General features: G+C 38.2%; 1 protein-coding gene across 1 annotated transcript; it reads right to left on the bottom strand.

Annotated features, from left to right (window-relative positions):
• Positions 1-8,997: 8,997 nt before the first annotated feature.
• ccnd1 (cyclin D1) lies at positions 8,998-21,276 on the bottom strand. Its single transcript, XM_006642643.3, has 5 exons — positions 20,768-21,276; positions 19,198-19,413; positions 18,506-18,665; positions 15,519-15,667; positions 8,998-12,740 (listed from the first exon to the last, which is right to left on the bottom strand). Exons 1-5 carry the CDS (start codon positions 20,963-20,965, stop codon positions 12,585-12,587), a joined length of 879 nt encoding a protein of 292 aa, XP_006642706.1. The 5' UTR covers positions 20,966-21,276; the 3' UTR covers positions 8,998-12,584.
• Positions 21,277-21,597: the final 321 nt, after the last annotated feature.

Here is a 21,597-nt window from a genome sequence, read left to right as displayed (position 1 = left end):
TCACTTTTTGACCGAGGGCTGAAATGGAGCAAAAGGGAAAACAAGATTGTAAATGTGTGAGGAAAATGAGCAGGTAAATTGATTTTTCTTTGAGAAAAAAGGAAAAGGGAAAAGACTAACATATACAACAACAAAAAAACAGCGAATGGATTCTGAATCGCAAGCAGATCGATGACCCTTTTAAACCTATTTGCCTGTTTACTTTTGTTTGATGTGTGATGTTTATCAGTAGCCTTCTGTAGTTTTGTTTTTCTATTTCCCCATGCGCTGGAATCACCCAAACCTTAGTCTTTCGCAAGCATTCATTTATTTTTCATTTCTGAGAAAAGATGAATTCTGATCCTTTTCACTTCTGGGCTGCAGTGCTGGCACAGACCTGACGTTTGAGGATTGTGACTCTTTATTCTTTGCACTAAACATGCATAGTACTTCAATCCCAGGCATATACATACAGTGAACATTTTTCTTCTCCAGTCTTAACAATCAGACTCCTCTAATGAACTGTTTCTGTAACCTGGTGCTTGTGGACTGTTCTTTTTGAAGTGAGTTATTTGCCAAACTTTTTTTTTAAACTGTTTTATCCCCTCATTAGTTTTAAAAATGTTTAGAAAGTATGGAGAAACTCTGAATTAGTTGCACTGTCACCAAGACATACAGTACCGCAGTGTGCTGGTCATCAAATTGTTGTTTGTTGTTTGATCTCCTTTACCCATCTCGAAAAGTCTTACTAGGTTGCCAGTTAATGATGCAATAAAGAGTGTTAATGAGGCATCGGTTTAATTGTGTACACTTTCAGATACCTGCTCATTCAAACATCACACAATAGTGAGGGGTGTTCTGTATCCTAAAACCTGCTATGAAGATATCATTAATTCCATACATCCATTAACAGCAAGCTGCTTATCCTTGGTGAAGGTCATGACAACCCAGAGCTTGTCCCAGAAACACAGGGCACATATGCACACACTGCCACAATTTAGAGATGGCAATGAATCTAGCCAGTATGAATGTGAAAGGTGGGAGGAAATCAGAGCATCTGGAGAAGACCCACGTAAACACTGGGAGATCAATGTGAATGCCACACAGAAGGCATCCTAGTCCGGAATTGAATCCTGGACCCAAGAGCAGTGTGGCAGCAGTGTATAACCACATGCCACCATGCCACCCTTGAATGATAATTTCTACCCACCAAGTTGTCTTGGTAAAGCAAGGCTGAAATTTGTAAAAAAATAAATATTTTCAACAAAATGGGTCAATGAAAGGCTTTGATTAGGTTCAGTAATTATAGTGTCAGTGGAAAGACATCCAGATGTCTCAGTGCTCCGTAAGGACAAGGACTGAGGAGCCCTGATCTACTCTGTACACACCAGTGTCAGTGAAGGACAAGCCAATAGGTGGCAATCAGGTTATTCTCTTCAGGCCTGGGGGCTGACTAGTTGGAGTTAACTGGAGTTAAATCATCACAAGGCGCTAAGTGCTCCAACAGGCAGAGAGGCACTTTCTCCTTTGTGTTTCTGCCTCAGCAGCCTGCCTTTCACTCTAATAAACATATCAAAATTCAGATGAACAAAACAGAGGGGGCCTGACAGATGGCGTATGCAATGTACAGCAGCTGAGGTATGGGGATCGGCACTTTCTGAGAGCGACAGATAAAACCACACACTTCACAGAAGGGGCAGAGCAAGGGGAATCTGGAGCCCCGTCAGCGTGCTGCCTACCTGCCTGTTTCGGCACCGGTGTATATCCATTACATGAGGTCTGAGTAGCCCAGTGGAGGGAAAGAACGAAATCACAAAATTGTAAGAATTGCCGGCACTGCTAAAAAAAAAGTGGAAAGTCCTAAAAATATGATGCTTTAAAAACAATTGAACACATTTGTGAAAAATACCCGAAAGACTGAGGTCTGAAGTACAGTATGAAAGTGTTTTCAGCAAGCCCTGTTACACTAGTGTTAACCCCTTAAATATAGATCTCAAGAGTCTGGTTTTGTTGCCACAGTGTCATGTAAAATGGGCTGGAGCAGCTTTGCCACTGTGTTTTCTCCACACTGTATTAGTGTTCACGTAATAGAGAAAGTGATAATGCTCTGTTTCTATGGCATGGTGCTACAACAGGTAATATCCCTTTTGTCTTGGCAAATATAATCTCAAACTCTCTATGACCAGCGTTCCCACCCTTCCTTCACTCATCCACCAATTGACTACTTGACAGGATCTTGACTTACAGAGAATATCATCATCCCCAATGGATCTGCCCCAGTCTTCCAATGTATGTCTGCGCAAGTAAAGCTTTCCTTCGTAAATGATTTCTACTTTGTTCAAGTCTGGTTAAGGAAACGTTTCTAAACCTGTTACATTTTTTCTTGTTCCCTTTATTGTCTCTGACAGCTGGAAGATCACTACTTGTGTCACAGTGTATCTGAGGGAATTTCACAGGATTGCAGGATCAAGTGTATCTCCTGTTTGGGCAAATCCCTTTCCCCCTTCTTTCTTTTTCTTTTTCATTGACAAAGACTCCTAAACACAGAAATATTTTGTGAAATCTTGTGATCTTTGATTTCAGTTCTAAAACCAGATTCAATTATTTTGTAATAATTGAAAAGGGGGGTTAATATGAGCTCGAATCATGAATTTGACAGGAACCCAGTCAATCCATCAATTCTTCTGTGCTCTAAGGGCTTTATTCAATTCAGGGTCACGAGGGAGTGGGAGCCCACCGTGGAAAGCAGTGGGCACCAGACAGGGTACACCCTGGATGGGCCACCTGTCTATTGCAGGAAACACAGAGACACCAGACACACACACACACACTCATATGAATTGGCTACATTTCTCTGCTCTCCTCCCCACTGAGAGCTGGTGTGTGGTGAGTGTTCTGGCGCACTATGGCTGCCGTCGCATCATCCAGGTGGGGCTGCACACTGGTGGGGGTGGAGGGGATCCCCATTACCTGTAAAGCACTTTGAGTGGAGTGTCCAGAAAAGTGCTATATAAGTGTAAGCAATTATTATTATAATTGTTATACCCAGACCATTTGTTTCAGAAGCCAGTTTTCTTTGGACTAAGGAAGGAAACTGGAGCACCTGAAGGAAAAACACACAAACTCAGAAAGAACATATAATAATAATAATAATAATAATAATAATAATTGCTTACACTTATATAGCGCTTTTCTGGACACTCCACTCAAAGCGCTTTACAGGTAATGGGGACTCCCCTCCACCACCACCAAATGAAGACAGCACCCAAGGAAGTAAACCTAGGACCTCAGTACTGCGAGGCAGCAATGCTAGCCACTGTGCCAGCCTTCCACTCGGCCTAGTCAATATAAAATAAAATATGTACAGAACAGCTTATCAAAATTACTTTTTATTCAGACTTAATATAAATTTGCTCCATGAAACACAGACTTAATTTCTGAATTCCTTTTGCTTGTATTACATTTTCTTTGGAATAACAGACGCAAATATGCTGGTTAACAAATATTACAACACAGTGACAATAACTGACTCCAAATCAACAAAGTTTCTATATAAAAAACTAAAGAAAAACCCTCTCAGTCCAACGTTTTTCACCTAGAGAGAAAATAGGAGAGGTACTGTGCTTGCCACATTCTATATAGAGGGCTCAAAGTTTAGAAGGAACATAAATAAAGTACTTCCGCATTATGGTTTAAGATAAAAATCTAGTGGGCCGGCATGCAGTGTCTGTGTCAATAGGGAACAATTCACTTGTTATGAATCACAGTAAACAGTTAGGAAGTTCACTGTGGGACAGTTGGAGATTTTCAATGCGGCTCAGAAATGAGGTAGTTAAACCTTTTCCTCTTCTTTTTCTCATTTCTTTGAACGTTTTCTCTTATTCCGATGGTCAACATTACAGTCCTGTCAGTGGCTGTCCACCTCTCGTGGTCAGCAGACCCCCCTCCCTACGCGCACTACCACCAAAAAACACTACCCCTCTCCCTCCCGACACCTCTCATATTCGCACACCTTTTCGCACTGCAGCCAGAAAATCAGTGGCATTTGGGGACTGCTTCCTTTCTTCGTTTACTTCTTAGGAGGCTCGGGGATTTTTTCTGTCTGTTTCACAAAGGAGGAAAACGATCCAAAGGGTAGAACATTCTGTAACTAATTCAAAACGCCGTTGGAAAGGAGAAGGAGAGGGAGGAAGGGGGTGGGAGGGGAGAGCAGGGAGTTTCTTAGGTTTCTTTTCAGCTCTGGTTTGTAAATGCAGAGGAATTTCAGAAGCAGGTGGCTGGTGGTGGCATAAAAAATGACAAATGTTACAGAAGGAGCCTGAGTTACACCCCAAAGTGCGCCACTGAAAAGAGAAACAGTTGCTTCCTCTGAAGTGGGCTGGTTGGCACTGATTAATCGGAGTTTGCTTTTTCAGGAAACAAATAAACCCCCAAAACATTAACAAGAGACATAAAACAATATGCTAATGTGAGATGCAGCCCACTTAAAAGAGCCTGGCATTGAATACCAGCCCAAAAGGTTTACTGATATTTTTTTATCTTATTCATACAGCAGGATGGAGCCAGGCACTTTCACAGTAATAATAGCTGTAATCGATTAGTTCTCCTCTGGAAGAAAATACAGAACACAGAAGCTGTGTTCCAATTTCACCTTAATTCCACTTTTCCCCAAAGACATCTCAAAATTAATGCGACTTCTTTCAAATTCTTTACCTATGAAAAAAAAAGTTTGACAATGTTACACTTTCCATAAATCTTTTTACATAAAAAAGGGGAACATAGTTAAAGGTCTCTCATCCAGAAGCCTTAGTAACAAAACCCTTTTAAGCAATGTTCTCCTACAAAACTAAGTTTCTGTGCTTGCTAAGTCTCAGTAGAACTTCCTCTATTTTTTCCAGTTCAAATATACAAAGCATGAGACACTATCACATGCTTAGAAGGCATACTGGGTTTAAGCTTATTATTTTTTTGGTATTTCATAATACTCTGAATACATTAAAACTGGCCTTTGCCTTGACAGTCTGAATAAACCAAAAGCATTAAGATTAGAGATTGGAGTTTCAATTGTTAACTTCAGCAGCGGTTTAGTAATTTAGTTATTTATTTCTATTTTCATTGCTAGATCTTTTACATTTTGGTTGGGTCACACCAGAAAATGAAGTGGGAGAAGTTGTATGGACTACATATTGTTCTCACTTTAAATTTAAAGACAGCATATGAATGATATGAAATAAGTGTCTGAGCTACAGAAGTCCTATTGATGTACAGCTTACTAAGGTGTTTAATCTGTATTTCTCTGTACACAAATTTACTCTTCTTTACTCTTTTTTACCAATGAAGTCTGACATAAGTTATGCTCTTCTGCAAGAGAATACTCTCATGCTTCAGAAAGAAAGTGTGGGATACAGACTGCCTGAAAAGTTAAAAGAATTTCAATGATCCAAAGAAGAGGTCAAAATATTTCATTTTTGTTTTTTTTAACAGTATAAAAAGGACATATCTAAAAACATTTTCATGTCTTGGCATTAGCAATCTGCAGTCTTTATTTAAGTGCAAATATGGTAGATTTTATTAGGAAATGTTGTGTGAGATCACGTGTATGAAATGTACTGGGAGGACTTTGGAAGAACAGGTTTAAGAGTGACTTAAGCAGATGATCATGAAGCAGATGTTCCAAAACATCAGTCTTTGCAGGGCTACTTTCTGTTTCTTAAACATAGGCTACTAGCCAGTATTATATTCAATCTATATTCATTTTGTCAACCTCAATCACAGTTCACCATTCTCTCAATCTGTTAATCATGTCAGTTCACTTTTTTTTGTTTCTCCTTAACCATTTGCACGAGTGACTTCTCTCTCTGTGGTGTTTCTTTCAGCACCACTTTCGTAAGTTGTGTCTTGATTATAAGGATCAATGGATCCTTTCAACGAGCATCTAGGCTCCACCAAAGGTGGGAGGTTTTCTCTTAAACACAGCTCTCAATGCTTAACATCCCTTTTCAAGGTGTCTTCCAGGATGAGCAAGTTTTACTGGAGCCTCTTCACTCTCTTTAGTATGAACACACGTCATCACAGAGAGACTCCGTAATTGAATTGTTTTTAACATTTATATAGCATACATATTATCTGCCGCAAGTATGTTTGCAATAGTTCAGGTCAGGTCTTTGCTTATTTAGTAGTGATAAGTAAAGGGTCAATTTACAACTACTAGAAAAAGGAAACAAATACAGGAAATATATGTTACACCGTATTATATTTTAATGGAGGGTATGTTCGGAGCACCTGGGGCTTAGATTACCTAGTAACAATCTGTATTGCTGTGCCAGAGAAGGTCAGAACTTGTGATACAGTACCTTCCCCCAAGGTTTTATTTCATAAATAAACTTATTTTGTCCCAAAGCAAGAGCTTCAGAATAACTTCATAAACGTCTTTAATTAAAAATGAAGTATTTGGCATCCACCAGGAATCTGTTTAAAGAATTTTTTATTAACCTTTTGATTTTATTAACTTTTGTGCATCAATAGAACTATAAGTGCATTTGTGCACTCATAGAACTATAAGTATGGAGTATAAGATTTTCAGCTAGAGCAGGGGTGCCATACTTGGTTTCTGGAAGGCCTAGAGTCTTCCATGTTTTTGCTTCCATATACACAATTAACCAAATTATTTTCACACTTGGACATGTACAGTATAGAGAAACTAATAGGAAGAAAGAGTGGCTGTGCAATTGGCCAGCTAATGGAGAAAAGAGCTGTCTTGGGAAAAAATTGAAATGAGACAAAATAGTGTCCATTTACTAAAGTGGTCCAGTGCAAAAAATTGAAAAGAAAAAAAAACAGATTGTAGCCGAATGTGTTACCTCTTTTAACACAAATAGTTTCACATTAGGTTTTTAAGAAAATCCAAGCTGTGCAATAGTACATAGGACAGGTAAGATTACTCTTACAACTGGGTTTATAGAGAGGAAGGCCTGCTACAACATGAGTCCCGGGTTAAATACCATAAGCTCTGCCCCTAACTCCACGTGATGGACAGGTAAACTCATTTGAACCAGAGCTGAGTCAGTGTCACTCTGTAACCCAACACAAAATGATGGCACAGACAGGAGATAAGAAACAACAAAAAAAGCAACGAGGGTTTATTGTTAATCCGCAATAACAAAAGGTAATACATACGGACGGGCTTTCAAACTATATGGTTGAGGGCCAAACCCAAGGCAGCTTTAAGAAATAACCATTTCGGTTTCACTTGGCTACAAAACCTCCAAAGGAACAAGAAAGACCAATGGCTTCCTTATAATTGCAGACTGTTCTTATGTTCTTTAAAATAATGAACACAGATACATCCAATAAGAAGAAAAAGAATATCCTTTTTGCTCTGATATGATGGATGAACATGGAAATGTGATATTAATGTGGGAATTTAGGTATGAAAACCTTCATATATGCAACAATAAATTAATATCTTTGAGGGTCTGCATATTGCAGGAAGCGGGTAAAGACTAAGAGTTAAAAAAGTGTAGAGTGTCGTGTCCACACCTTTCTACAGCAGAGACGTAAACAGATCATCTATGGATCCGAGAGCTAGGCTGGAACAAAAACCACAAGGCGTTACGGGAACTGAGTCTGACACCTCTGGTCTGGACCTGTCATGCCACAGCAACTACTGCAGCTGGTCAGGTGCATGTGGGCTTGTAACAATAAAGTGACATCTAGCCCTTGCACTGCTATATGGGCTCGGCAGCCTGATAATATGCTGCTGAGAGTGTCATCATCTCTCCTGGGTTAGTACAAGAGTTCTAGTCAAAATCCAGCTTGATGAGGGTTTGGCACATTTAAAACAAATGGAATGCATAAAGTGAAAACATTAATGAGTAATGAGTAATGACTTAGTTAAAAAAAGGGGACAAGCTAGAAGTTTATTTCACTTAAAATGTAATGTTCTGCGATATTTCCACCTCAATTATTGCAGACGAGTAGGTCAAGAATTCTTGGTTTAATCAGCCTAAATTAAGATCATGACCAAAACAGAAAACACGTTGCCATCCTCTGCATCGAACTTCAGCAGGGAAAATTCAGTCAAATGAACTCAGATGCTGTGCAAAGGATGGTTCTGCAGTCTAAAACAGGGCTGCAAAATATCAAGTGATCCGTTTAAAAATAAAAGGTAAGTAGGACCTGGAGCAGAGAGGTACAGACTGCCCAAAAGTGGTGTGAGTCAGCAGTGCTTTACTTTTTATTCTTCCTCAGTTCTGGCTTCTATTGTCCACTGTTTGTCCAGCTCACGTTTAGTGGACTGTGGGAACGGATTAGAGTTTCATGCTTTTTTACAGAAACCCCTGATCAAAGGCATTCCTTGCATAACAAAACAGTGTATACTGTGTCACACACACAGACACCCCTGCACCCACACAGACTTGCATTCACACAGCCAGCCTAAATGCCCCCACTGAAGGACTGTATGTGTGGAAAAATAATTCAATGGAGGAACTGTATTTCCTCTAGAAGAAATTGATTTCAAAATCATCACATTAAATATCAAGTGGGATTAGGAGCATCAACGTATTTTAACACTGACAATGCTGGTTATTGTACAGGTCTTATCTGAATCCTATGACAAAAGATGATTCTTCTTCCTTCACTTGGAAAATTCCTCTTATGGAATACTCATTCCACTTTATACAGTAATGGAGTATTAATCTAGTTTTCTTAAAAGTGTTACACTTACACAAAAACGGAAGTGTCTCATTTAGTGGCACAACTTTAGTACATTTGTTTTACAGTGAATGATAAAGTTTGTATAAACTCTATTCCTGACATATTCTTGGTAATAAATCATTTTTTTAATGAGTTAAAATACCACTCTTGATTTCAGCCAAGTCATTTTTGTGGCACGCAGTATTCAGCAAAAAATTTCATTTCCCAGTTTGAAGTATACAGTATGAAACCCCGACAGAACGTTTATCAGCTTATTTGAATTAAAATGCACGTAACATATAGAAATACACAAGACGGTAGTTTTTTTTTGAAAGTTTTGCCTTTAATTCTATTTTACTTTGTTGTTTAAAACAAATCTATTACAGGTCTGGTAGTGAAGAATGTGCATTTCAGACCAGTGACTGTAGAAAAAAGCAGAAGATTTAAAAGTCATCTCTGTAATTTCACGGCTCCTCTGTCAACCTTTGGCCTCCAGAATAAACACTGTCTCAGAACAAAACACAGAGGATCCAGGAATTATAGTCATGCTGCCTTCAACTGCAACAAAAGAAATGACAATAGATATTTTGTGTGTGTGTGACTGCTAGCTCTCCGATTCGGCACCCTCAGCATTTTCAGGTTAAAGACCGAAACTTGGACACCCACAAAGGGCTTAAAGTCTTGCATGACATTTCTATTTCTCATTTGGTTAGATAAACTACCCCATACTGTCCTCAGAAAAAAAAATGGAAAATGCAGGATATCAAAAAGACTATGCCATCTTCAGAATGTGAAACCTTCAGTTTTCCACCGAACCCAGGGTTCAAATAAACAAGAGATGCCACCATAACATTTCTTTTTTTTTGAGGTAACAAACATTCCTGATATTGGACAGAAAACAAACATCCAGTCCTCATGGGTCCTGTGTTTGCCAGTAGCTTTGCAAATTGCTTCTAGCTGTATAAAGAAACACTTCACCTTCCCGACTCCTTCTGCGCTCTCAAAACAATTATGTATAGCAGCATAACATATTGCTAGTTGGACTCCTACAGGCCAGACAACATTCTCTGACCCACAATGCTTATTTGAAGTTGGAAGAAAAGAACGAGGAAAGCCTTTGTAGCTTGTATAAAAATCCTCTCCGCTTACAGCTACATTGTTCTAAAAATAAGACTGGAGACCCATGAAAAGACAATATGGAAATTCCATCTCAAAAAATAGTTTAATTCTTCTAATAAAATAGGTAGAAAACCTGTGATCTCAAATCATATCTACTTAAAATTTATTGTGCAGTAAATACACGCGATTAAAAAATGCAGAGTCTCTGGCCACTCATGCTGAAGACATCAGATACATTTTAATCAACACTGTGTTAAATTACTACCAGTAAACACACTATGGCTTTATAAAGTAGACATGACAATTACAAACGTCCATCATATCTGCTTTAAAATTTGTACAAAAGCTTTATAAATATATAAAATTGGGCCATTAATGGCCTAATAGGGGGAATACAGTCTCTTTTAATGAAACAGCTTAAAACTCAAAGAGTTATATAATCAGGTTCGATATGGCACCAGTTCATTTAATGCTATCTACTTGCACACTGCAGGACCCATTTGGATAATGATAAATGCATTTTGATTTGCAGTTTACAACAGAGCTATTAGGCACTGAATAATAAAAACCTGTAAAAACCTGGACTAATCACAATAAATCTTGACTGCAGCATGAGGTATTATGGAACAGGAACCTTTGTCTTTTTTTTCTTTTTTTCATTTTTTTTGGAATAGCGCAGAAATCACATTAAGTAAAAACTGATCACATAAAAAACTACAAAAACAAACAAGATGTCAATAATATCATAATTTTCTATGAGAAAATTAAAAACTATTACATGGCAGTATATTGACATTGTAATAAAAATGATCCACAAAATAGCAGCAAACACTTAAGATAAGAGAAAAAAAGCATCGTTTTTTTGTCTATATTTTTTTTAAGTTTTCATACTTTTGCTGGGAATTTTTCCATAGCATAGCAGCTCAATAAAAAAGGAGTGTCGACTCCGTTTTAGTTTTTCTCATTGTACAATCAACACCTTAGATCGGCAGTTATTCACTTACATCATACCATCTCATTTCCCTCATACAGACACTTCAATTGTTTCCTCCAGCTTCTTCCTCCACTTCTTTCTAGAAATACATCTCCATGTTGTGCAAATCTTCTACTAGCCTCTAAATTTATGTCAAATGTTGGGAAACACATTGGAACGATACTTTTTTCTTTCTTTTTCAAGTACACCAATTCTACCACTGTTTTAACTATGGTGTTTCTTCTTGTACATCAACATCATAAGTAGGGCCTACAGACTTGTGGGCTGAGCTTTTGCCTTGAACAGATAGTGACAAACACCAGTTTGTTAGCAATCATGCACTTTAGCAGGTTTAAATATTCGTAAAAGACTAAGCAATTATTTCATAATCCATACTGGCCTCAAGAAATAATATTTTTGCAATAAATAGTCCTTAATTTTAATATAGCTATAAATTAGATTTTTAGTGTTTAAAATGTTTCAGATGCAGACAAAGCAATAAACAATACAATGTTAACTTATCTCTTCAGGTGTTCATATAATGTACACCTTATAGACCCTACTTAAGAGGATGGCATCATACTTACACCAGCATCATTTTTTACTGGGAAAAATAAAAAGCCGTGACATCAGCACTATAGTTAGGCAAAAATTCACCAAAACACCATGTTGAAGAAATCCTTTCCTTTTCAAATAACACCATAGTTAAACAGACTTGTTTTGCATTGCAGAGACAAGCCTTCCAATATTCCTAAACCATTCCATTTTGTCATAATGTCCCACATGGTTTTCCTAAGAGTCAGTAATCTGTAATTGACTGAAAGTGCTTTTAAATGGAATGGTTTTAGAAAACAAATAAGACAGAATAATCATAAAACTACTGTGGATTGCACTAGGGGCTTGACAAGGATTTTAGTTAAATCAGCTTATTAATACACAGCTAACTGCAGAAATGTTTAAGTTGCTGATGACAAAATATAGCTCTTCTGCCCATCTGCATACCCACAAATATATTCATGAGCAGTTAATTGGACTTAATCGGGCAGTATTAAGGGATGCACTTCAGAAGCCAAAAGCTCAGGCAATCCACAGACTTCTAAAGAATAACATATTATAATGTATGCTAAAACAAAATACACTATAGGGTTACATTAACCATTTAAAAGGAGAAGAGGATAAGCTCTAAAGAACTGATTTTTTAAAAAAAGAAGACGAGACAAAATTATAATAAAGTGACTAAAGGTGAAAGCAAGCAGACACAGAGATGCCTAGACTGCAATGAAGCTAAATCTGTAAGGAAATTATAAATTGTACTATCTAAATAAACAAGAAAACAAAACAAAAAACCTCTTCTACTTTAAAAATGGTTTCTCACACTTTAAACAAAATGAAACTGGACACCTCTCCTGGAGACAATTCCATTTTTATACCTACTTGTTTGTATAAGATTGTAGGCACACTTTCTTGTATACAAACTAGTTGATTATTGTCTTGTATAAATGTCTATTTTTTGTGGCATAACCTTGTAAGTTACGCATATACTACTTTTTTTTTCTTTTTTTATAAAGAAAGTTTTATTTTTTTTAGTATTTTGGAAATTTTCAGAATTTTCTGTATTTTTCTGCCACAGGCTGAAGGGAAGAAAAGGTGGAGATATTCAAAAGAATCGAAGCATTGATCCCTTCTTTTGCATTCGTCATCCTGAAGATATTTTGCTGCGTTACTTTTTTTTGTGTGTGTAGGGATGGTAGGCCAACATGTCCTTCCCGAAAGCCTCTTTGTCATGTTGCCATGGCAAACTCCATGGATAGTCCAGTCAAATGTTCACATCTCGCACATCCGTTGGTGTGCAAGAGAGGTCCACTTCTTCCTCCACAGTCTTTGTTTCTGAAGAGATGCTGTGCTGCTGTGCCTGTCGCAGGCTTGTCTCAAGAAGCATTTCAATCTGCTCCTGGCAGGCCCTCAAACAATCCTTTTAGGAAAAAAAAGGGTAGGGGGACATATCAGTATCAATGCATTTACATAGCATGTCCAATTGTTTAGAAACTAACTTTATAATTCCAGAATGTATTTCTAACATTAGCAGGTTCCCTAATTTTCACATTATATATAGCTGTATTTCAGCCTCAAACAGAAAATACCCTTATTTAGATGATTTAATGAAGAGTTAATATTTCTTTCTTTCTTCATACTTTGGGGTTGTTTGGTACGTGACCATTTTAAGTTTCTTAACTAATTCTTTGACAAACAAAATCATACACTTGTGGCATTTAGGGCTTGATGACCTCTAAGGGTTGGGCAAGCAGATTAAATAATCCTCCGATCATGTCATTGTGTGTGTAGAGGGAGAAAGAGCCTGTTTTTTCTTTCTATAAAGATGCCTTGCTCAATCCCAGCAAGAATGTCGCTAACCCTTATGAAAAAGAACTGGTGAAAACATCAGCTGTTGTCATTTAGAAGCAAAAAAGTAAAAAAGGGCAAAATTTGTCATATCTAAGACAAATCACATACCATGTAGCTGAACAATGAGATCTGCCTGATGCCTGTTTAACAAATGCTACACACAAAAGAGCACCCATTCCAACTTATTGGACAACTTCTACATCTTAAAAATAAACACCATTGGCTGTCAGGTGTACAGTCATTTCCTTGCAAAGGAAGACACTTTTTTCCATTCACAACCACTCTCTTTGACCTCCATCAGGTCTCTGTCCAGGCAGAGGAGTAATCACTGTTGCATGTAAACTTGCCATCAAAGTTGTTAGCATCCACATGACTGAGAATGAATGTTGTTTCCCTAAGAATGTCTCTGGCCTGCTGCTTGCTTTGTTCACCCCCTTCAAGTCTGCTTGAACTATTCACAAGCATCATATAAGATCTCCCTTTTGCTCACTTTTGCTTTTGCATTTAAGAAAAGCAAGCTGTGTGTGACTGCACTAGACCTCTCCCATCCCATCTTAGAGTTAACACTGGTTTTTCTATACCGTCCAATCACATTGGCCTTAGTGAATGAGGAATGAGGAATGAGGAATATCTAATTCCCCCTTTTCAGAGTGATCTGGCATATCTTCTAGAGTATGATAGATTTGACAAATAACCTTCTTGCAAAAATGACAGCCTATGTTAATTTGTTGTTCTAGAAATTGGAAAGCACTTCTTTGAGGTGTAAACAATGAGGTTTACTCATTCACTTTCAGCTATTAGTTTTACTTTAATTTCCTTTTGAGAGAGGTCTACAGTCAGCTTATCTTATTGTAAATTGTGCTTCCGGTTCATATCCACTTACTACTGTCATCGTTTAAGTTTTCCAACTAAGGAAAAAGTTCCTAATCCTTTTCCTCAAAATCCAGGACTGGCTGCATGCTGCCCACTTAAAAGTCCCTCACTAAACTCCACTCTTTCCTTCGATTTCTTTTGGCTGTTTTCTGCTGAGCAGGAACATCCTAAACAATGGAGCATATTGTGGGGTGTCCCCTCAAGTAGGAGGGCAGAGGATTAGTCTCAAGACAATAAACCATGAGGAGATAGAAACTCAATCTGGGCAAGAGATTTCCTGGCCTGAAACAATGAAAGGTAAAGCAATTCCCTGTTTAGGGTTAGAAGGATGGATCCATTCAAATGTGGAGTATTGCCCAAGGGCCCTGATTGTAATTATTTGGCTTTTAATTGCCTCAGATCAAAGAGAAAACAGGAAATTGGAGCTCTGCTAGGGTATTAAAAAGTTATTATCAAGAACCACATAATTTTATGCATACACCCTTACTTTCTTTATGACCAAAAATAAAATATTTGTATTTAAAATGTAATTTGGGCAAAAAAACTGATTTAACCTGAGAGTGACTGTTTAAGATTTAGAAAGAATATCTCCACAATGTGCAACTAACAGGACATAAGCTACACTTGAAAGCAGTTACTGCTACTACAGTAAAAAAGAACATTAACAACAATACAACCAATAAAAGAACCCAAGCACAGAACTGCATTTTATGGGACTGACCTATACAAGCATTCCTGCAATTTTTCTCTTTCAAAGTGATCTTTCCATTGCACACCTCTCATTACCAAACCATTATTCAAAGACGGCTACTTCGCAGACACACTGTCTTCAGTGCTGACAGACTTTGATGAACAAGCAGTCACCATATCACATCGGGGTAAATTGGATTCGTTCTGGGAGGTTTTTTTCAGACCTCACAAGAACCGGCCCTTTCAGTGAAAGACAAAGGCAATCACATCTCTTGACTTTACAGATCATTGTAACACGGATCATTGAATTTAAGCCTCTGCTTGAAGCTCTCTTCCTGCTCCATTGATTCACAGGGTGTTTACTGCTAGCTACCTGCTGATACACACCTCTTGTTATTTATCAGGAATAAAGGGATCTTCACTGTGTCAGCCACACAACTGACTAACCGCAGCACCCTCTTATCTTACATGGGGTATTCACTGGCAGCAGGAATGTGGGTCTGACGCATACAAAAATTCTAACTGGATAAATAAAACACAATGAATAAAAGTTTTATAGCACTATGTAATATAATTAACTCCATAAGAAGTGGGAGTGTGGGCCTAAGGTTAAAGATACAAGTCTATCACATTTCTACAAACCTATTTCTGGTTTTTCCACAGGAAACCTTTTTTACCAGGTAATTGACTGCAGTCTGTCCTACAGCAGCAGGCTCCCACAATAGCATGCTGTTCAGGTTTCTGTGCTAGTGTGCAATATTTCTCATCTCAGTTCTTCACATACCGGATCGCTCTTGATGACTTGCGATAGGAAGTCTGTGAGGTTCTGAGACGATAGCATCATGTCCAGACTCTTGAGGTGAAGACCCTGAACTGCCGCCGCCACACTTCCAGCTGCGACCATCGAGGGTGGATTGGCAATAAATTTGACATCTGAAGCAAAGAGGGGAAAATGCACATTTGTTAATTTGTATGCTCAGGCTTGCAGACATCATCTTGCGTGCTTAAATGCTTGTTCTCTTTTAATGGAGAGGCTGTTGCGTCTCGCCATTCCAATTCTGTTTTAATAATAACCTGATTGACTGTGCTGGATAATATGAGGAATCAAACATCTGACGTTAACACAAAACCGGGGGGAGGGGGGGATAATGTTAATAACCAGGTCCTGCTCATTGGCAAATCTGTAAACTGATAACTTTGCGAGCAGACGTAGGGAGCAGCCTGAGGGTTGGGGGGCGTGGCGTGAGCTCATATTATGTGGCATCACAAAATAATGGTGAGGCCTCAAGAACTGTCCAATGAACAACAACAACATTTTGATGGGAACCCATGCTGACAAGTGGCAGGATGTCCTGCCAGCTTGCTGTGCTGTAGGCCTCACACAGCCTTGTTTCACCACCAAGCCTTGTTCTTTTGACTATCTCTTACAAACATCTATCATGTTAAAGGCAGGCCAGCAGGTGTCAACCAAATCAAATGAGCAAAACAGTTTCCTGGGCTGAACGCAACAGAACGAAAAAAAATCACATTTCCAAAGCAATTCACCCTCAAGATGCTTATTCTTATGTACTCACAAATCAGTATCTGTCTTTTGGTTTGGTTGGGTTTGTGTGTAAGACATTGACCACTTCCTTTTTTACGTGCTGAAGTGATAATACCTCCTAAGCAAGGCTTTCTCATACGCCAGACTGTTTGTTGCTCAGATCCACCTCAGACAAGCGACTTGGCCCGTCTATTGTCAAAAACCAACAAGGATTTATTTACAGCACTGGCCATTAATTTCAGCATATTAATTAGGGGGCCCTTGAGTCTGTAATTGGATGCCCCCTCTCTCTCTAAGTAAAAGAGTGTGGCATCATTGTCAGCTTCCATTGCCTCATCTTGCACCATTGAGAGCCCAGAAACAAGGACACTGCGGTGAGATGAATTGAACCTGACACAGGCACAAAGAAAAGGAGGCCCCCATTCATTTATGCTCATATCCCCACTAACCTATCCTAGACTCCATCCAAAGGGGAATAAACAACTTCAGCTCTGTTGAAAAAAAGCTGGAATGCCAGCCACCCTGAAGGGGAGACAAAGCAAGCAGCCCCGCTCTTAAAAAGAACGAAAGGAAAAAAAAAAGTGCAAGGCGAGTCACCTCTTTTCCTTTCTAAATGGAGCAGTTCCATCCATCTCTGCAGGAGCTAGGGGCTACGACTGAAAATATTTCATTGAGGCAAATCAAAATGACTTCTGTGAAGTGTTCCAAAGAATGGGATGCAACAGGTTTCAACTAGCTGCATACCTTAGCCAAAGCTCACTCAACACAAAGCAAATACAGGAACTGCCACATGTATCCTTTTTTCCATTCTGTAATATTATGTGTCTTAATTTGCTTGCCTTGCAATGTACACAAGCATGATTAAAAGCTCCAGAACCCATTTTCACCTTTCTGGCCTTTCTTCAAGTACCATGTTTTCTTGGGTGCCATTCGTCATCTTACTTCCCTAAAAATAAACTTTCTTCTTCAGACAACCACAGCATAGACCTGATATGCCCAGACACACTCGTTTAACTAAATTAAGTGCTAAAACCCAAACAACGCCACAAAACAACTAGTTTCCCCTTGACCTGCCACTGCATAAAAGAGCTTCCTTAGCACAAATTCCCAACTTCTAAAAAGACTATCCAAGAGTTAACAAAGACAAATGTTGCTTAACATCATCTTGAAAGTAATTCTTCCTGTTTTTAAAAGTAAATGTACAATTCACCTTGCCTCCACCCTGCTGAGACAGGTTTTATCAAGTGGAAATTATAAGGTGTAGCTTCGTATGTTTAACTGTTGTGTCTTCCTCTGGGGTAGTTGCTCAGTGTGCATTCCCAATGTGGGATTCAAGATCAAATTTACGTTTTAACATTCACTTTTACTTCAATATTTGGTTTAGCTATCCAAATTAAACACTGCACATTACTTAATCCTATACATATACATTCTCTTATCTTCCAGATAAAACACACACTGGCAGGGTAAGAAACTGACACAAAATGTAGAATGCCTCAGTTGCTCACTTTCCTCACTGTAAAACAAATATCCTACAAGTTTTTCTGGATGGAATTTTTGAATATGTTTCGTCCTCGAACATTACAGACCCAAACTCTGCTCTGATTCAGATCCTTAAGACTTGGATACACAAGCAATACATGGTATAAATAACAAATGTTGTGAAACCTTGACTATCACATGGGTCAATAAATCCAGTGTTTGGTTAATCTCTAATGACAAGCCTTGTGCTGTGCTAAATAGTGCACATTAACAGAAAAATGTACAGGGGCACTCCTTTACAGAAAAACAGTGTAGGAGTACCCGTTTGGAACTGTAGGTTAATTCCTTACATAAATGACTTATGGTTGAAAGCTTTTACACAGATAATACGAACTGTGGAATATACACAATTTTCTTTTAAGTTGCACCACGCCATGTGCTCTCACAGTTCCGTATAGGCACAGTTACCATGCCACAGCTCCAGAACCAAGCCCAGACCAGCTGAACTAAATCAACGTACAGTACAAAGTGAAAGCTTAATGTAAAATAGACGTCATCTGTGGGTTAACGAATGGGAAATATATTAAAACAAACACTTTTTGCCAATGCTTAAGTTACCCATACCAAAAACATACTGCAATGTATAATATTCCTGCACCACTGCACATGCGGTTTATCACATATGTGGATATTTCACGTTATGACGACATTTCCAGTGTGGATAGCTCACAGTTCCCCGTGCGTACCTGTTGCACAAAGAGCCACAAAAGTCTGCGCGTGTTTGCGAAGAATTTGCTTGGTGTCCATGTGGATGGGCAGTTTGGAAAGGAAATGTTCAATGAAATCATGAGGCGTCACTGAAGCAAGATCCCATTTCAGCTTATTTAACACCAGTAGTTCCATTTGCTGTGGAAAAGAACATAAAATGAAATCAATTTAAAGTAATGGCCTGCGAATTTCCATCAAGAAACGCGTTGTTGTCCAGCACGCATTAGCGTGAGAAGGTTATTCTGGCACTTCACAGCTCTAAATTGGAATACTGTATGCTCAGAGATGTTCGTCACGGGCTTCTTTCTACCGCAAGAGGGAGCTCTTGCCACACGTATTACCAGCGGAAAAGAAATTGGTAAAATTAAGTATCAGAATCTTAAAGTATTCTCATACAGTACTGATTTAAGACAAAATTGATAGTTTATTAATATATGTGAAAATATACCTGCGATTTTTTAAAGAAGACGCTGTATGATATCATAGATATATACGTAATACAACCAATGTCGAACATTTATCACAACTGTAAGTCAGTGACATTAAAAAATCGATAACATTCTGCAAGAATGCATTACAAATGATATGCATTACAGGTTTTAAAAAAGCAGCGTTACTATTTCCTTATTAAATCTCTAAGAGGAAAATAAGTGTGTTGATTTTAAATTACCAATAACTCGCTGGGTCTGATTGAATTGTCGGTGTAAATGCACAATTTCTCTGCAGTTAGCGGAATGGTTTCCTTCATTTTTGAAGCCAAAAACATACACGTAGCTCCCAGTAATTGTAATCTGGTTTTCTTAGTGGGTTCCACCGACAAAAATCTGTCCAGATAATTCATAGCCAAAGGAAACACCTCCTCTTCGCATTTCTGCTCTTCGCAGACCTGAAATCAAATAGAAAATAAAATAAGAAACAACACACAAATGCTTTAAATGCTGTGTGTCTGAATCAATACACTGTTTTAACAAAATCAAAATATGAAAACTTTTGACATTTATATTTGCAAACGGAAAACTGTTGCTTTCTGCAAGCTATCCTATGCCCACTGTATATAATAGCTATATATCAGTTTTATTCTTTTCTAAACTTGTATTAAGTTATACATTTGGCAAAACTAAAACAATTTTATTGAACAGTACGGAAATTATCATTAGTTTTTGTTCCTTTTTTGCAGACGTTTTTTTCCAAGACACAAAGGTGGCGTCCCAAGCGACGTACCCTAAGAATTTTGTAGTTCGTCATCTTTTCAAAAAATATTTAAAAATATTTTAAAATTATTACAGAGCATAAAAATGGCATGGTAATGACCTGCAACGTGTACTTTATCAGTTGGTATCGAGAATTTACGATGTTTAGCGCAAATTATAAGTAAAAAGAACTAAAATTATAGCACATCGCTTTTCTGGAATGAGCATGCGACATTTCGGTATCGTCATGACGCGCAATTTCAAAAATTAATAAAAAATAGAAATAATTGGAAAATGTAAATATTAAAACTATGTAAATGTTGCAAATTTAGTCTTCTTTTCGACTGCTAAATTTTTGGAACGACTTCTAATATAACTACAGGTATTTTTTAACGTAATTTAGCAACAGCCTTTCCAAATACTGCTGCTGAAGCATGGTTGTATAGCTCTGTAAAAACTTTTAACAAAGAAACGTACCCTTTTAATATTCAAATCACCATTAAATTATACGAATAGCTTAAGTAACTGTATTTTGTTATATTCATGACATTTTCTTCAATCATCTGATTATTATAGAAATTTTAATATATTAAATACTTTACCGCACGAGAACAAAGATGGCGCATATTACTGGCACGAGTTGCACTGCATACGTGTACATTGATATTAATTTAAAATAAATTAAAATAAAATAATTTAGAAAGCTCCTAGGGTTAAAGAATAAACGAAAGTTTAATACCACAATACCCGTGTTGTACTACAAATAAAAGTATTGATAAAATCACCTCCGTATGTGAAAGAAGCCAGAAAAAAAGAAAAAATAAAAAAACATTGCAACGAAGTGGTGAACAAATAGCACAACGATATACAAAACAATTATGCAGACATACAATAGTAGGTGGAGGAAAAACGTGAACTGGATTAAATTTCTATTTTATATAATTCCTCATTTGCAGTGCATTTGATTAGGTCCAAAGGGCAGAGCGAAAAGTCAGGACAGAAAGCTTGCAGAATATAAACATACAGATTTATTTCTTTTTTCACACAAACCTCAAGCATCCATGTGGCAACAATTTTCCTCATATAAGGCACAATTTCTTTCTGAACACATTTGAAGTAGTTTGCAGAAGGAAGATAGTTCTCTTCAGCTTTTAGCATTGTCTGTAGCACTCTGTCATTAAGGAGGTTGACATCTTGGTAAGCTCTCCTGATGGTCTCTACTTCACAACACAGCAGCTGGTGTTCCATGTCTCTGCACTTTTTTAAGCTTTGGACTTTCGAAGGATTCAGACGGAGCGCTGAGCAAGTTTCTTGGATGCTGTTTCGCTGTTGCTGTTGCTGCTGCTGCTGCTGCTCAAGCCCTCTGGCGGCTCCAAAACTTCGCAGTCCTCAACAGAACTCCCCTTTAGTTCTGTACTAAGCAATGACGTTACTGTTGTTAAGGAAAGATCAAAGCCACTCCGAGCATGAGAGAGAAAGAGGCCTCAGAGAGGAGAGTAAGTCTTAAAGAGCTATCCCATATAAGTTCGTAGTCCTTCCCATCGCTGAGCTTTGCTTAGGTATGGAAATGGGGAGGTCCTTTTTCATGGTGGCGGCGCTGAGAGTGTATTGCAGGGGGGTCCAGAGGAGGGAGGCGGGGGTACATCGGATTGGGGTAGCTGTGTGTGAGGAGGGGGGGGATGGATAATAGACACATTCACGAAATTGTCCTTCAGGAGAATTTTTTTATTTTCATTACAGTCCCCCATACCACTTTCATTTCCTTTTTTTATAGAACACAAAACACAGGCAAATACGAGAAACAGGGGAGGTGTAAATCTACAGCTGTGTGCACTATTATTATCTTAAAACGTGTATTCTGCACTATTATAATTGTAGTG

The sequence above is a fragment of the Lepisosteus oculatus genome, chromosome 21 (assembly GCF_040954835.1).
Source record: "Lepisosteus oculatus isolate fLepOcu1 chromosome 21, fLepOcu1.hap2, whole genome shotgun sequence".
In the NCBI taxonomy this organism is placed as follows: Eukaryota; Metazoa; Chordata; class Actinopteri; order Semionotiformes; family Lepisosteidae; genus Lepisosteus; species Lepisosteus oculatus.
Note: the sequence above shows the minus strand (reverse complement) of the source record. Positions and strands in the feature narration are given on the sequence as shown.